Source organism: Thunnus albacares, chromosome 4 (genome assembly GCF_914725855.1).
Source record: "Thunnus albacares chromosome 4, fThuAlb1.1, whole genome shotgun sequence".
Lineage (NCBI taxonomy): Eukaryota > Metazoa > Chordata > Actinopteri > Scombriformes > Scombridae > Thunnus > Thunnus albacares.
This window is the reverse complement of record NC_058109.1, coordinates 9391560-9409371: the sequence shown is the minus strand read 5'-3', so window position 1 is coordinate 9409371 and position 17812 is coordinate 9391560. Positions and strand designations below refer to the sequence as shown.

At 39.5% G+C, this 17812-nt stretch overlaps 1 protein-coding gene across 4 annotated transcripts in view; it reads right to left on the bottom strand.

Annotated features, from left to right (window-relative positions):
• Positions 1–5379: 5379 nt before the first annotated feature.
• arhgef10la (Rho guanine nucleotide exchange factor (GEF) 10-like a) overlaps positions 5380–17812 on the bottom strand; it is a 125148-nt gene continuing 112715 nt past the window's right edge. For all 4 annotated transcript variants that reach the window (XM_044348925.1, XM_044348926.1, XM_044348927.1 and 1 more), the window contains 3 exons: positions 14460–14631; positions 10032–10154; positions 5380–9559 (listed from right to left, as the gene is read on the bottom strand). In XM_044348925.1, the coding sequence (XP_044204860.1) occupies positions 9009–9559; positions 10032–10154; positions 14460–14631 (846 nt within the window). In that variant the 3' untranslated portion in view covers positions 5380–9008. The remainder of the gene's footprint in view (positions 9560–10031; positions 10155–14459; positions 14632–17812) is intronic.

The following is a 17812-nucleotide window of genomic DNA, read 5'->3' as shown; positions in this document are numbered from 1 at the left end:
TGCCTGTAATGTTGAGACCAAAGTTTCATTCAAATCAGATTTGTTTTCTTTTTTCTTGTTTTCTCTTTCCCGTTGCTTCTTCGCTCTCATAGTCATCCACTGCAAGTTTTGTTAACTGCATGTTTTCTTTGCTTTTAATTAAACATATTTAATAACTTATTTGCCAAAAATTTGGGGTTTTGAGGGCATAGAGTTTCATGCTGCCACCGCCATTGATCATATGACTGGAACCCCCTGGTCCAGCAAGAGTTGAGACAGGTTCACTGTTTTTGCCAGAGGACCCTGCAGTTTTTTGCTGGTGCCTTCTGCCTTGGCAACCCTGCTGCTTTGCCGGAGCAGCCTCATTCATATAAATGAGAGGGCTGCATTTTTTTCATGCAGGGCTAGTCAGCAGTCCGCAATAACAGCAACTATTAACATTATTGGACACTGATTCTGTGATTCAGGGTAGTCCGTCCAACTCACGGAAGCCATGATGGATTAACAGAAGGAATGATTACAGCATGAAAAATCTGTTTCAGTGTTCATTTGGGCACCTGAATATCATATAACTCTGAAGCTAGCCATCAGATAATATTTTCACATTACATACATGTTAAAACTTTGCATGTCCAAGTCATGCTTTTGGCACATAAACCACCACAGAGGAAGAACACAATTTTACGTCATTCTTAACTACAACACTTAATCTGCATTTCAAATTTGTACTTATTTCCCCATATCTTAATGAGATTATATTGTTTATTTCAGATACAGTATGCCATGAACAATTGTGTACAGCCATTTTTTAATGTTTTTTTATTGTTTGCTCAAGACCGATACTCACATACTGTAAGGTCAAACATTTCTAGTAGAAATTCTAAATTATACCATATGTGGTGGACATTATTTGACAGCTTGAAGACATCATCTAAGTAGCTAACATGTTTTAAGAATATGGTCCATTATCCACTTCTCCTTTTACCACCTTATAGTTGGAGAACCTTTGCTTATAGTTTTACTCATTTATCAGCACTACAGTGTAAATCATATTAAACTGTCATCCCTCATTACATCTTGCTTGAACAGTTACAGATGATTAAGACCTTTTGCTAATGTCCAAATATATCGTTTAATTCTCTCTGTGCCAGCCAACCATTGTGACAGTGTTAGATTTGAGGATCTCTCTCAGAGGAGTGAGGGGTTTAAAAATAGAAACTGTCATCGTCGGTTACTGTGAATGTCCACCCTATAAAACAGACAGCTACTAAGCTGCCAAGCTTCCTGCAAAGCCAAACACCCTCTCCTCTTTTTATCAAGAGAGGGAGTGCATTTTGAATAAATATCATACCTGCCACCACTGATATTGATTTTCTATGCCTTTGAAAAACTAAGAATCTTAACTGCACCTTGCATGTGGCTGTCAGCACTGATGCCCTGTGGAAAAAGTCCATTACTCATTCACGCTGCCTTTTTTTTAAAGATGAGAAATCAGGCTTGATGAGCTGGTGTCAGAGCTTTTTTTATACTTCACTCTGGACTGACTAATGCAATCAAAACAACAATTGACTCTATAGCTCAGTGAAAACCCCCCCATAACACAATCCGAGATATAGTAGATGCATAGTAAACCCATGACAGGATGGTTATACGACTTCCTCTTGTATCCTAGCATTGTCTTGGGAACAGTAATATTATACAAAATGTGGCTGTGTTATTTACCATAATACAATGAAAATGCGTTTTAATAGCCTCCATCTGTCATGCTGGAGAGAACAGCACTAAAAGGTACTGTACATCTCTTCCCCCAGGGATGGAAAGAGGCAGGAGTGAGGCGGGAAAGAGATAGAGAGGAGGGTGTTGTTGAGGCGTGAGTGAAGTGTAAGTCGGAAAAGTAGAGTGAAAGCATGGAACAAAAAAACAACAACAACAAAAAAAAAACAAACACCTGACACCTGGTAGGAGACACAGCTATCATTAAAAACAAACAGGCCAATAATGAATATTGTTCAGCATTCATGTGAATCCCCAGATCCAGGTGATGCAAGTATTGCATGTGACACAGACAGAATGTGAAGACGAAGATGAGATGTTGTTTTTGATGCTGAAAATGATTCAAGTCGTATTTTTTTGCTCTTCTGGTGAAATACAGCCAGGTTACCATCACATTCAACATGTTATTTACCTCTGAAATGTTCTCTGGCTGACATCCAAATTCAACAGGGATGCGGAAGGAGAAAGAGTGGACCTGAATGCTAACATTCTCATTTTTGTTTGAATAGTCAGAGAGATGTTGGCATAAAAGTGACTTGATTCACTGCAAGACATAAAAAGAAATTTTATCTGCTCCACAGTGGTCCCACTGAGATAGTAGCAGAGAGTTATAGCAATAGATATATGAATTGAAGGTCACCCTTCAAAAGCCCAAACAGTCATAGAAAATAAAACACTGCAAGACAGAAGGAAGTGCAGAGCATGTAAAACTGGCATGTTTATACATATAACAGTAAATAAGAAGTGAGGATAGGACGACTATAGCGCTTTGAGACGTTATATAAATGTATTTTTAGGAAATTGCCTATAAAACTCCTCAGCTGCACTTCACCTATTATGGTTTTACAGACTGCAAAAAAATAAATGATAATGTCATAGCCAAAGGAAAGCACAGCAATAAGACAGCATTATAGAGATACCACAGAGTACTACGCTTATTTTTCCGTGCCTCCATGCAGATAGATAGACAAAAAGATAAATATTGTGGGGAATGATAACTATTCAATACAGGCATGGTGTCATGCCACTAAGCAGACCCTGCTCCTAGGGGGCAAGTTGAATAATGTACAGTGATCAAAATTTCATTAATCTTTTGCATGATTAAAAGGTAGTAAATAAAACATATCTGCGAGCAGCACTGACAGCATAGTAAAAGACAGGTCCACATAAAGCAATGAGAGTTTGATGGGTCGAAGCACTGAACAGGGATTGAGGGAGTTTAGTTCTCAGATCTGAAAGTTTGCTGAACTGGAAAACAATATCCTCTATTGAAATATAGATTTTTTTTTTTTTTTTGGTTCATGTGAGATTGACTTTGCTAGGGGAGACAGTCACATCTGACACCAAGATGTGACCCAGCCGCTCTCTTTGGGGCTGTGCATTGGTTGTTGACAGACATCAGCTCCGAGCGTTGATGGAGGGCGATAATAACACCCGAAGCAGCCCTGTGTGGGCCTTATCCTTGCATTCTCTGTATGCAAATCATTAGCTACTGCCTCCTTTGTTAAGCAAGGTTTGTACAGTGTGCTCTTCTTCCTTTATCATTCATACTGCCAAGCCTGCGGAAATGAAAAGCAATGCAAATATGCCTGGCTCTTAGGAGTCGGCAGATAAAGCAGGGAGACCTTCAAACTGCAACGCTTCATCCGCTTCAGTTTAGCCTTGACCGAGGCATGCAAATTATACCTGAGACGTAGAGAGAGTGACGCCGCAAGCTGCACAGGCGCAAAGCTGGGGCTTGAGATAGGCAAATCTCTCCTGGAGCAGGGTTAATTGGCAGAAAATATCTATAGAAAGGTTTAGAAAAAGGGGTTTGTGAAGTCCCACCAGAAAAAGCACACATATTTATGCCTTATACTGTTTGAGACTTGACAATGAAACGCTTGCGCAGCATTTCGACCTTTCATTTTGTCATTTTGCTTCTAGGCAAGGATGTGTTCTACTGCTGACCCAGGTACTGTACAAGGCGCGATTCAGCACTGCGTTATCAGATCAGTATTACATTCTCAATTCTCACTGGAATAATATGGACGCTTTCAGGAGCTTCCTGTAGTGGTGTGATTCTTATTGGGTTTCTGGATGCTGGTTTACATATTGGGTACTCTCCCAGGATAACATCTAAGCTAAAAACTTTGGATAAATGAGAGCTTGCGGCAAAACTGAAAAGAGTACAAGTAAACAAAGCCTAGATTATACACATCCACAGAGGATGAGCAGGCATATTAATGGCAGCGAATACATGTTTTTCCTGCTGCCCAATTTAACTGTAAAGCAATATCGAAGTGAATCAATGCATGACTGGAGGAGACATGGCTTGACAAAAAAAAAAATGTGTTGTAACGTTTTTTCATAATGAACCTCATGGATGTTTTGAAGCCTCAGCTGGCTGTGATCAGTTTATTCGTACTGTAAATATCTAAATGTTGCCATACACACCTGCATCTCCATCTGACTCCTCTCATTAGCTCATCATTTAACGTTTATTTTAGCATTGACCTTTTCTGCTAATTTCCTGTAGGCAACTGCTGAGGCTCAGTTCAGTCCTTCTCCCCCACCTTGCGCCCCTTTATATGACTTATGACTTATATTGTCAGCACAGAAGGGGAGCCTTTATGTGGCCTGACTGCTCCATGTGGAGTTAGTAGGAAGACAAGGCTATTAATGTAACTTTCAGGTCAAAGGGCAACAGCACACGTTGACCCGATGATTGGTCATGAGGAAATAGCACACTGCTTCATTTCCTACTATGATGGATAGTGGATTGGTATTCCTGGCGGACTTCTTTGACACATGTTGAAAGGGAGCAGGATAAAGAAACACAGCAAGGGAGAGAGAGAGAGACAGAGAAAGAGACAGGTAAAGAAAGTCAAAGGGGGATGAGGAGGAGGGGTGGAAGAGGTGGATAGGAAATGGTACTGTAGGGGTTCCCCAGTGTGTTTTCAGCCACAGTTTGAGCTAGCTCATAACAATCCCGCCTGTCTCCCTGAAGTGCAGTGTGCCAGCGACGACATAAGCCGCTGGCACTCCACCAAGGATGAAGGTGAGGAGGCATAAAGGATGTGACAAAACCAAGTCTCAATGGTGATCATTTAACTAAGAACTTTTGCTAAAAAACTGCACTCCTGCACACTGCAGTTTGCCTGTAATTGACAAAAACTGTCAATTTCAGGAGATTTAAGCAACTTTTTTCTTGCCTTTCTCGCCTTGTTTTTGCCTTTATACTTTAACAAAATGGTTGATGTGTGTTTCTTTTAATGCTTTTGAGAAAGCAACAAGATCAAATAAATTGGACTGTGTGTTCCTTATTGTGATGTATACAGTAGAGGCATTACATCAGATTTTTCTTCCTATTCCTTCTCTGTATTTTTACTCAACATTGACTTCCAGCAGATGAAGAGGTAAGCCAAATGTAATTTGAATAACCAAACACCAAAAAAGTAAGAAGATAATCCAAATGATACATCAAAAATAGGATTTTTCTGTTGCTGAGTCATATTGAAATAGTGTAAAATCATTAGCATAATATTGCTCCAGATATACTGTAATATCTCTAAACGTGAACTACCTTTTCACATCAACAGTGTAAATCATTCTAAATCAGTCATATAAAAAAGATCACACTCAAACTCATGTTCAAAGATGTTTTTTTAATTTAGCATAAGCTTGTTAGACAATGTTTAGACATTTAACATTAAAGTACTGTACCAAAAGAAACAAGCACTGTGTTTCCATATGCCTGCGACGGCATGAGCGTAATACTTCATCAATGCTTAAAGGATAATTATGATCTAGTTAAAGGAACAGTTAGATATTTTAGGAAATACACTTATTTGTTTTCTTGCTGAGTTAGATATAAAGATTCAAACCAGTCTCATATCTGTCCATTAAGTACAAAGCTACAGCTAGGAGATGGTCAGCTTAGCTTAGCACAAAGACTGAAAACAGAGGGAAACAAAATCCACCTACTAGCACCTCTAAAGCTCAATAATTAACATGTTATACATAGTTTAAAGTTTAATCCAAACAAAAAAAACAAAAAGTAAAAACGACAAGTTGTGGCTTTAAAAGGGGAGCCAGACTGTTTCTTGGACAGTTTGGCTAGGTTTGTTTCCTCAGAGCTCCGCTGGTTTCCTGGAAATTGCTTCCAGCCAAGAAATAGTCAAGGACACAAACCTCCATGAAACCAAAACTTGATGTTTTTACACTTTTCTATTAGTACAGATTAAACAGACAAGATATAACGTGGTAGGAAAGTTTTTTCCCCCATTTCCAGTCTTTGTGCTAGCTGAGCCCCTTGGCTTCTTACTTTGAGAGCGCACATACACCAAGGTGCTGACCTGTGTGAGCTTCAATGCAAGTCCATCATAATTAAAACACGTCACACAACTATTCTCTAGTACATGTACATGGCTATTTTGCCTTCCTCACCTTGATGAAGAGCGGTTTCAATCTTTATAAATAAAACAAATGAGCGAATTTCTCAAAATGTCTAAATTTTGTCAAAACTGTCCTTTCAATTGCTGAGATCTGGGAACACAGTGAAATCACTACAATGAAGTCTCACAATGAAACATGAGTCATCAGACAAACTAGTCAAGTGTAAACAAGCCAACTGTTTAGCTAGATTATCAATCATTTTATGTGGTGGTAAAACAGCAAGCACAATAGCGTTGAGCATGGAAGTCGGTCTGTTAATACTGATGGATGTTTACAACACAGTTTGGGTAATAATTTACTGTTTGCTTGTTTCTTCCAAATAAGTCTGGCTAATCTGAGAGTGCGTTTAAAACCTGTATGATGATCTGACTGCTCGTCCGTCTTAGTGATTGTGCTTCTTTCCCACATCTCAGCCATTAACTTTGTGAGTATATGTTATCATAACAAATAGAAACAATGACTGAACCTGCAAAAAAGAAAAATGCAATTTGTAATAAACTGACATTATCCTTGAACATCACAGGAAAATAAATTGCATAAAACTGTTTTACTCTCATCTAACACATCAACAGTTACAGAGTCCTCTTTACAAAAGGGGATATTGGTTTAATTACAGTAGTACAGTAACGGTTCTAATTAGTAGTACAGTACGACCAGTCATGAGTATTAATATTCTGCGCACGGATAATACTTAGTACACGTGTAGTGTAAGCAAATGAAATGTATGAGTCAGTGTCCATCAAAGGTCAAGATACTTTTGAGATTAAATCTCAGCTGTTGGTTGGGAAACAGTTCAACAATGTAAATTCTGTGGTGGCTTCTGTAAAAGGAATCATGTATATTTCATTAGGCTACTCAAGCAGGAATACAAGCTCATCCTCTGGTTCAGGCTGAACAACATCTATAGTGACCATGAGGATGTTGTTGCTCCAGCAGCATTAAATCTCACATGAATTAAAGTATACATTTATGACCTGACACTGAGATTTACATTTAGATGATAGCATCCAGGGATAGTTTACATCATCTTATTTATTTTTTTATTTTTTTTGAATGACTCTGGCAGACAGCAGGACGTTTAAATGCTTTGAATCAAAGTAGTGAGGAGGAGAAGAAAAGGGTAAATAAACCTCAATGTGCCTCAGGGAAATATGAAACATGAACTTTATGCTTCATCTGTGATGAAAGGATAAGACGAGGAATCCATGTGTGGTAGAAAGGCTAAGTAGAGACAGAGGTGGAGGACAATGATGTATAATAACCTTGACAACTGCTCGGTTTATTGAAAATCCTTAAAGCCATGTTCATAGTTGGATGGCCTACATCTACATGATTACCAACAAAAAATGGAGATGTGAGGTTCTCCTCCGACAGTGATGACAACTTGTTTATTTGAATCCTCATATCCTCATCATAAAATATTAATGTTTGCATTAAACTCCAAATATTTATACCACATACTACCGTGAAAACAGAGGGAAAACAAATGTTGATGGGAAAGGTTTAAATGACTTAGTGGCCTCACTAATGTCACAGATAATATACATCAATGTGCAGTATGTTAACTGTAATGTGGGCTTGTCTTAATTAGAATCATCTTACATATTATTAAAAATGAATTTGCATGTAAACATGCTTATTTCTTTTAGGTAGGTTCCCTCTGTTGATACATAGCCAACAGCAGTTTGGATGGCTGCAGCACTTATTTCATCATCCATTTGCAGAGTTTAGCGTTTAACCGGAGCTTCCGACTAATGTGAGTTGTATATTAACAAGGCTGCGCACACATTTGTCTTATCTGGCTGATAGATAATGGTGAATAATGACAGATACCTGGCATTTACAGTATTTGGACATGATAAAACTTTAAAATGTGATACCAAGAAGTTTCTTTTCCTCAAATTAAACTATAATAATTACAGGATTTCTGCAGTGCAAATATAGATGCTGTAATATAAAGCAATGACTTTCTCTCCCCCAACATTTGATTTTGCAAACAGCAAAAATCTTCAAAATAGTTTGTTTGGAAGATTTTACGGTCAGTCTGTACTAACATGACCCTCTTCAACAAATCCATGTTAAGCTCTTGGAAGCGAGTCATTTTTTCGTAACCAAAAATCATTTTTGCAACAGCTGTGGCAAAACAGGAAAAATGAAGTTCTTTCTTCTTTTTTTTTTAAGAGAGCCCAGATTCAATTTTGAGACACAATAGAAGGTATCTTACATTCACATTGTATGGGATGAGAGAATGGCTGGCAAAGCTAATAAAGTGATGTTAATGTGCTTTGTGATGCGGTGGTAGTCCCCAGCTTTCAGTTCTAAACAGATGGGATCTCTCCCACAGGATCAGATAAAAGATGTCCATCTCTAACTCTGCAGAGCATGGCGGATTCAACAAAGGCTCCCTCTCAAAGGCATGCTGTCCATGGGTGCTCACACAGAAGTCCTTCGCATAAAATAAATGTGGCAGAGTGCACACAGCAATGATGAGGTTGAATTGAGGCATATTAATCTTAACTAAGGCAGGAAGAGGAACCACATCAAAACAACCACAAGGAACTAATCTGTGGCGGCCTCTGCCACTGCTGGGAAGATGATGACGCACAACATTCAAAGTGTTCTATGGGATGACGGTACCTCTTGTGAACAGCATGTAGCTTCCTTATTCCACATGCTATCATAAGATGTCAAGTTCTGTAATAGTGGCAACACCTTCTTCATCACATATTTAAATCCCTTGAATTTATGGAACAAGTGATTCAAGGCTAAGCTGGGTAGACTTCTATAAATACGCATCACCTGACCATATATTTTCCATATTACACTGTCAGTGGGAGCTGCCATACCATAAGAATATTCTCTAAACCCTCCCCACTTGTCCTAGTACCTGCTGGTGCTCCTTCCTTCAGTCTACGGAAGCCTTTGCCTCCAGAGATAACAGCTGCAGAAATCACCCTGTCTCTGCGACCCCCGTCCCTCTCACAAGGACGCCCCCGAACCCACATTTCTGGGTCATCACTGAGCTCATATATAGATCCATCTTCCACACTGTGTTCCAAAGACTCCAGGGAGGAGTCTGACGCCTCGTCGCCCAGCGCCGTCAAAGGCCGTCCGGGCAGCCCTGATGTGGAGCGCAGCTTGTACTGTAGCAGAACGCCGCGTCCTTTGCCTCTCCCGTCTCCGTGGTAGGAGCTGGACTGTTGCAGGGATTCCTGAGAGGAGGTGTCGCTGCGGTCCTCGCCTCCACAGGCAGAGTCTGGGCCGTCCCCGATGGAATCCCTCTTCAGGAGTTCAGGAGAGAGGGTGCTGGTGGTGGCTACCAGGAAGTCCACAGATCCACAGTGGGCATTTAGAGAGACCATTCCTTTTCCTGTAGGAGGCAGGCAGCAAAAATATTCAAATGTAGAGAGACTATAAATACCATACCTCAGTTCACTGTAATTATTTATTATAATTCTACCGCTGTAACATTAATGATTGTAGCTACATGCTGTGGTGTATTTACACATTATTCAATAAAGTAGTCTGGAATAAGATGGTTATGAAGTGAGGTTTGTGCAAGTGGGAAACTAACGACCTCATTCACTTGGCATAATAAACAAAACACTGTCAGGCAGTTTTTAAATTACCCCTGCAAGAATATATACAGTATGATTTGTGTGTTGGCTGCCCTGTAATATTTGCACCGATTCCCACAGCCCCAAGAAAAATGTGAAGTGTGACCTCAATAATGGGCAGAGCAGAGTAATTTTCTATCATAAAAAAAAAAAACCTCTTCGTTTTTCTTTTGACCTCTCAAGAGCCTGTTCAATCACAGTCAGCCACCTTGCTCTGATCCATACCTGTTATTTTGGGGATGCCCTCCAGTTTGGGGACTGGAAGAGTGATAATTAAGCCTTGGGCAGTACCAACCCATAGCAGCCCCTGGCAAATTAGGAGACTTGTGACTCGCATGCTCTTTTGACCTGCAATATAGAAAAACATTCAGAGAAAATTGAATTGAGTTTTCTTCGCCGTCTATTGTTATAGAACGACACATACTGTAGCTCAAAACTACAACAGATTATGATGCCTTTTGAAAGAATAATATACAGTATATCTCCCTGATGACAATTTTTACAGACTGGATGGTTTATATTTCAGAGAGAGCAATATTAACTTCTATTGATTGTATTATTACCTGAAGTTCTTCCAAAATGTGTGTATTTTGGCAATAATCTGGTCAAATCATGATCAAAAAAAGTAAAAATACTTTTATTGTTGGTTATCGGTGTTAGCTTTGGGTAGGGTTTAAGCTCTGTGATCAATCTATATTTGACAAGCTTAACACATGCACAGCACAGCCACCTGGGGGTCTGTGTTACATAAGATTATGAAAAATTGGATTTGTCTACTTGCTACTGACCCAGTTGAAAGGAAAACTCATAAAAGCACAAAGTTGGCCCGACTTTGTGAAGTCGGTATTACACATTTCTGTTTTAGATTTGAGTGGTTTTGAAATATTCAGCTTCAAAGTTTCTGCCTCATACTGCACATAGCAAGACTGATATGCAGGGAAGTTCTCTTTTATTGGTAAAATGTCAGACATCCTAAGGCACTCTAAATACAGACGGTATAGTCCTTTCAAATGAGTAAGGCCCTGATGCCCATGGTGAACTCACACAGGTGCATTAAATCAGACCTTTTCACAGGTCTGTGTGGATGTATACAGCCAGTACTTAATTGACATCTCCCTAATCCTTTGGTTCTTTTGTGGCAAATGTCCTTTAAGTGCTAGAGTTCAGCGTCCTACATAAACACTAAACAAACCTAACTTTAACACTGAAAACAGGTCTAATCGTCCAGAATAACTGACAAAAATTAAGGGAGCGCACAGTCTTAAAATAGTTTAGACAGAATATTTCAATACTAAGAACAATTTTTCCATTTTTAAATATAATGTTCAATCTTGTAAGATATAAAAGAGATCAATGATTTTCAATGAAAAAAAGCATATTATTCAGACTGTTTGAATATACATACAGTATCATTATTATAGTAGCTATTACAGAGATTTCTGATACTTACACCTAGAAAACTGTTCAGTAGCCTTGAGGATACATATTCTGACATTTTAGAAATTCTTGACTGACAATAACATTCAGTTTTGATTTTTAAGGTCTAATTTCATTTTAGAAATGAATGAAAGAAATGCCTTTAACTCATCATACTTGCACATTGTGAGTCTATGAATCATCTTTCAAACAATGCGCTACAGTGTTGTCTGTAAATGGCATGAACTCACAGTAGTAAGTGACTTTATGATTGAAAAAGATCTGTGCATCTGATCTAACAAAGCAAATTTTGAATTTACCTAGTGTTTGAGGTTCACCCGCTGATATGAATAATATACATACATGAATAATGTTGTATGTATTTGTATAGTAGGTTTGTTTATTTTTATCCATAGATAATCAAATTCAATGAGATATAGCAAGTTGGTGTTAGTTTTTATTGTGGCTCTCTGTTAAAGTGACAGATGAAGTAATTCAGAGAGACTCTCCTCAACCTAATGAAGTGTCTTGATAATCTTTGAGGATTATTTAGTGACTTTTCGTTGGATACAGTTAACTTTGTCTTTCTTGTGATAGAGTATGATGCAAGAGTCCATACTTTCTCTGTTGTGAAGTTTTTCCGTTGCAGAAATGTTTTTGTAGCACTGCATTACTGTCAGAGAAAGGATAATTGCACACTCTTATTATACATGCATATCCTTTGTTTCCAGTTAACAAAGGGGTGAAAAACATTGTTTGTTGCGGATTTATTTTCGCATTCCTTCTGTGGTCCCTCAGCTCTTGGCTCCCATTGTGGCCTAGTTATCTATAGAACCATTTATCATAATATCCATGGCAACCATAATTGAATTACACCAGCACTCATGTGATCACAACTAAGAGAATGCTAATTTACATGTGTAGCTGTATTTACATGTTTGTTCTGTATCATGCTCAGATTATTATGATTTGCATTATGAGTGGCTCAACAGTGTCATTAATTAATTCATTTCACTATGCAGAGATGAATCAGCCCTAGAAGGAAGCTGATACTGTGGAGGCAGAGCATAGGAGCGCATTCAGCAAACAGAGAGCAGAACCCTTTAGGGTAAGACCTTGGAGGGTCACAGAAGTGAGCTAGATGCTGGCAAAAAGGCCTTTATCTCGAAACTGTCTGCCACCTGCTCATATTGCCTCAGAGACTATTTGTACTTTGGTTAGAGAGCTTAAGTGAGAGAGTGATGCTCATGAACACCCACTCTTGGGTTACCATGAAATCTGAAGTTAAGTCTGAAGATGTGGGCGCCGGGCATTGTCTTTAAGAACAGCGATAAAGACGGATAATGACAAAGGCACTTGAGATTAAGGAGGTCTAGCTTAACCTCGAGCAATCTTGCACCTCCAATTTTTGCAGCAATGCACACACTCCGCAGTGTGTAGTGGGTTTATCATGAGAGCCGGTATTTGCCTTAAAAAAGATGATGTCTCCAAAGATAAATGTTTCCCTATGATATGTCACTGAGGACTTTATTTTGGAATATTATTTTTTCACCCTAAGGATAGAACTATTAAAGGCATTAGTACAGAAGAGATCAGCAGTTTCCTCTGCCTCTGAAACTTCTCTGTTGTTTACTGCAACTGGAATTCCCTGTTGAGTATAAATCACATTAAGGGGAGAGGATTATGGGGTATATCATTACTGCATGTCCCAGCATAAGTCAAGGAGAAACCTAGGGAAACAGAGGTCCATTGATAGCGAGAAACTATCAGTATTTCATGAGCGGTATCTGTGGTTATAGAGTGTCGGGGGATCCTCTTTTCTCTTGTGAGCTCAACAAATCACAACTTAAGTCAAAGATCCTCTTCCTTTTGTGGACCCTGAAGACATGAGCCTGGCTACTTTTTTTCTTTTCACCCCTGTAACTTCCCCCAGGGCCAAGCCTTGAGTCTGCCACCCTCCCCTCAAATCTGCTGCATATTTCAAGCGGAAGCACTGGCGCTGGGTGAAAGTGACCTCTGGGTCACTGGTTTTCTCCAGATACCATGGCCATAGGAGTCTGTTCTCCTTAAACTCTCCTCTTAAACAAAAGGGGAAAAAAAGGAACTTTGATCTAAAAGAGAAAAGTTTGGTGCCTGAAACACATGCATGTTTTTTTATTCTTTATTCTTTGCTCTTTACTCAACTCACAAGCGAAAACCTACTTCTCTCTGACGAGATGGAGTGCTACCACAGCTTTGAGTATTGCTCTAAATACATCAATCACAGTCTGGTGTGACTCAATGAAAAGGACAAAATTTTCTAAATCCAGATGCATTTATACCACTCCCTGAAGCTCAAAATGATCTTCACATGCACTGAATGAGCCGATGGCCCACGTGCAGCAGCCTGAACATGTTGGAGGCAAACTCACACTGAGTCTCGTGTATCACCATTAGATAGTTTAAGGTATGCTTCACTGCCATCTAATTTGTTTACCATAGTTATTCCCTCAAAAAAGGCAAAAACACCCACACTTGCTGATAAATATTTCATCCATCATGAAGGAAGGCACACAGGAAGTAATGGGCTATCTGTGGCATCCTAAACGGACTGCAGTGAGAAGTGAAGGCGGGGGGTGGGGAGGGGGGGGGGGGGTTTAAAGCAGAGTGGATGAGATGAAACGGGGAGTGAGAGGGAGAAAGTGGGACAAATAGAAAGCAACATATTAACTCAAAAGGGGAGGAAAACAGATAGGTACATGTAGAGAAAAAGAAGAAAAATAGGCACGATACAACAGAAGCGTGGACGTTTAATGAAAGACAAGTGTTTCCATGGGAACCCATAATATGGAAATCTTTAAGGTTGCCTCAATGACTTTATTTCTTTTTTATTAATCCATATCTCTCACCCTGTAGCTCTATTATGGCTTTGTGAAGGCCTGAGATAGATACTTATTCAGGTCAGTCCCCGAAGTGCAGGACCCAAGGAGCAAGTTGGACAAGACAAGAATATCATTCTCGGGAGGAGAGTGTCATCATTGTGTAACTGGTGCCCTTTCTAATACAATAAAGAGTAAGACCAATACAAATGAAATAAAAATTTTGTTGTACAATTTGGAAGCAGCACACAATAACCTGTCACAAAGAAAAACAATTGTACAGCATAAGTTGCCATGTGTTTCAGTGGTTGCACTGCACTGCGGGATGAGGGTTGATCTCTATATATGGAGGTCAAAACCAATTGTGATGTGTGCATACCTGTGTTGAGCAGTGTTGACCGTGTCGAGATGTTGATTTCCTGCAGAAGCTCCAGTGTTTCGGTATGAAAGAGACGAATGGAGGAACCCTCGGAAAACGCCATCCACACCCCTCCGCCGGCACGCGCCATGTGTGCGACGCTGACCATCGGGTCTGGATGAACTTCAAATTTCTGTGATAGAAACAACAATACTGTTATAAATAGAGTCGGCAGGAGAGGAAAATTGCAATCACCCACATCATCAACAAATTACATTATTTCCATGATGAAAAACAAAGCATTTCCAAAACTGAAAGGTTAGCTCTCTCTGGGATGTTATGCTGGTATTTTCAACAAAACAGATTGACATTATTTGGAGGATTTTTCTCCATATAATCTGTAGACTTTTTTTTTTTTTTTTAAATTGTTATGGTGTTTTTCATTCTAGCCTAGTTTTCTGTTAGGAGTTTAGCAACATCACAACTATTTTGCTCCTCTCATTCATAATTAAATTTTTTTTCCAAACCACAGAATCCACAAACAAAAGGAATAAGAACAGATGACAGAAAGCAAAAAGAATGAAGGGTGAAGTATAAGAAGGAAAGTTATGGCTTTGACTTTATATACATGTATCAAAAATGTACAAATCTGTGCAACAGAGGAAAGTCACAACTGTGCTGACTGTACTGTTTTTCAGCATAGGGCACACTTTGCCAACGCAACTTTTTAGTACGTATTCCGATTGTTGTGACATTCAATTCAAAGTTGATTTTCTGAAGTGTTTATTTATATCAAAACATTGTCAGAAAACTGTCATGACCATATCATGACAAGATGAGGTCAGTAGAGGACGTATGAATCTTGCAAGCAGCGGTTGCTCCACACTTGCTTTTCTGTAAATAAAGTCTAACTGTGCCTCCTTATTTTGTAATTTACAGAGTCCCTGACACACAGGGCTTGTTTTTGCATCATTCCCCTGGTTTCTATCTTTTTAAGAGCACAATGGAAAAAGAGAGTTTCAGGCACACAGTCTTAATGAGTAGCTTGAAATAAATGCAATGAGCCTTATCATGGCGACACATACCGCCCCTGCGGTCCAAGGCGTGACAAGGGTTGGTTTGGGCATCATCTTGGAACTCCTATCACTGTCAATGCATGAGTTTCATGAAGCTAGGCAATTAGTCAGTGAGAGCGAATGAGTGAAGATGAGAACTCCCCCACCCCCCAACCCAAGTACACCGGCGGACAGGGATTACCACCTGTTTGTGTGCCCTTGCCAGTGGGTCCTCCTTTGTTTGAAATTAGGGAAAAGGAATCAAGCCTTTGATGTATTTTCTCTTTTAATTGACTCCTCAGCAGTGTGTGCTGCTCCGTCCGGGAAAGGATATGCACTGCATCTCTTGGTTTTTCAAGTGCAGCCATCAGAAATTAGATATCCATAATAAAAAAGGCACATTTCACCTTCAATAACCCATTGCAATTCAAGTGAGTTGACAAGTTTGTAAAGAAACGCACGGTCCTACTGTACTCTATATGCTGCATAATTATCACATTAATCATTATCAAGTATGGTGGCTCTAAAAGGAACTTCCAGCTAATCACTGGATGACATCCTATAATTGTTGAATGCCATCTTGCCTACCATATGTTTGAAACCACCTGGAAGCCATTCTGTGATACAAAATGTATACAATACTGTTGTGTCATTGGACTGGGATGCACAAGATAAGATTTCATATAAATATCAATTAACATTTAAGCCAATACTGCAAAATATAATTCTCCAAATATTTTACCATCAATATAGAAACCAAACATGTTGAACGGCCATTGCACTGTGTCAAATACAGGATAAGTACAGGTCACAACTGTTGGCCCCAACCAACAACCTGGTATTAGTCTGGTGAATCCAGCATTGCTTTCAGAGATGAGGTGGTCAGTGAAGCTTGACAGCAGTAATGTGCCCTTTACACTCAACTCGGCAGTGTCACACTAACAGCAGCATCCATCCTATAAACCTTCACCAGCGGTTGGAATAACAGCAGAGCTAAAGCCACAAACACTACAGCTGGTCTGAACAGCTCATTAGTCCTTCATTACACCAGGTGACAAGGTGTCTTTGTCCTTTGCCGAGCGCTAAGTCCACATCTCCACTGTTAGCTATGGAGAGGGAGTCGAGTGGACATGTGAGTGATAGGAGAAAGCAGGTAGAAAAAGACATAGTAATGGAAAGAGGAAGGAACAAGGCCTGCCAGTCAGTATTGATCAAAGCTTGTATGTCCATGCATGTCCTACTTTGTTAAGGTTTGTCTACATTGGGGTGTGTGTGTGTGTGTTGGGAGGGGGGGGGGGTCTCAGACCTCTACAGAGTGTTGAAGTTTGTGCAGCTCTGTAATGATGCAGAGATCTGCTTTTATAAACACACACAGCTGATAACAGAGAGAGTGTTTGAAATCATTTGCTGCAGAAACAAATGTTGGCATGTGTGAACAAATGACATTTGTGTAAAAATCAAACAAACAAAGCTCTGCATTATCTCCACATTCAAATCAGCCCCTACTGTGTGACTATCTACTAAATAAAACATTTGATTGGTTGAGTTTTTTCTCATTTTCCTCCCAATTACATTGCTCCAAATTCCCATTGTGTGTTTATCATTCCTGCTGCTACCAAGCCCCTTTAGTTGGCCTGATGGGAATGAAAATAGAGTTTATCATTTCTTACTTTTACTGATGTACCCAGATTTTTTAGGAGTGAATCATTTGAAAGGATTTTCACCTTTTTTCACATATTAAAAAGTTCTGTTCTGCTGCACATGGATACTGTTTACCACAGTTTACTGTTAACATGGTCCTCTGGTGGTAAGGGGAGCTAAGAACATGCATCTAGTAAAGATCAGTCAGAGGTCCTATCACATTTAAGGATGAAATTATAGAATGTTTGGACTGCAAGTGGATTCACCTTTGGATATTCAAAATACTGCAAATACCATTAAAATACCTGAACTTGCCATCCTATAGACCTTACATTGACACAGTGTCATGGACATACAATCGCGTTTCTTGGCTCTGAGAAAGTTTTACAAATATTGACCCTGTATGGTTGAAAAAAAGACTAATTATTAACAATAACAAACCAGGGCCAGGTAAGCGGTCTAAGCAATGATGGGACCTTTGCTTCCCTGCCAGCTGATGGGGCTCTCTGAATGGTAGTGTCATTCAGGTGGTCGGTTCACTCCTTTGCTCCAGAGTGAAATATCTTTAAAAACATGGATGGATTTGCATGAAATTCTATACACACCTTCATGGCCCTGAAAGGATGAATTCTAATGACTTTGGTGATCCCCTGACCTTTCCTCTAGTATCACCATCAG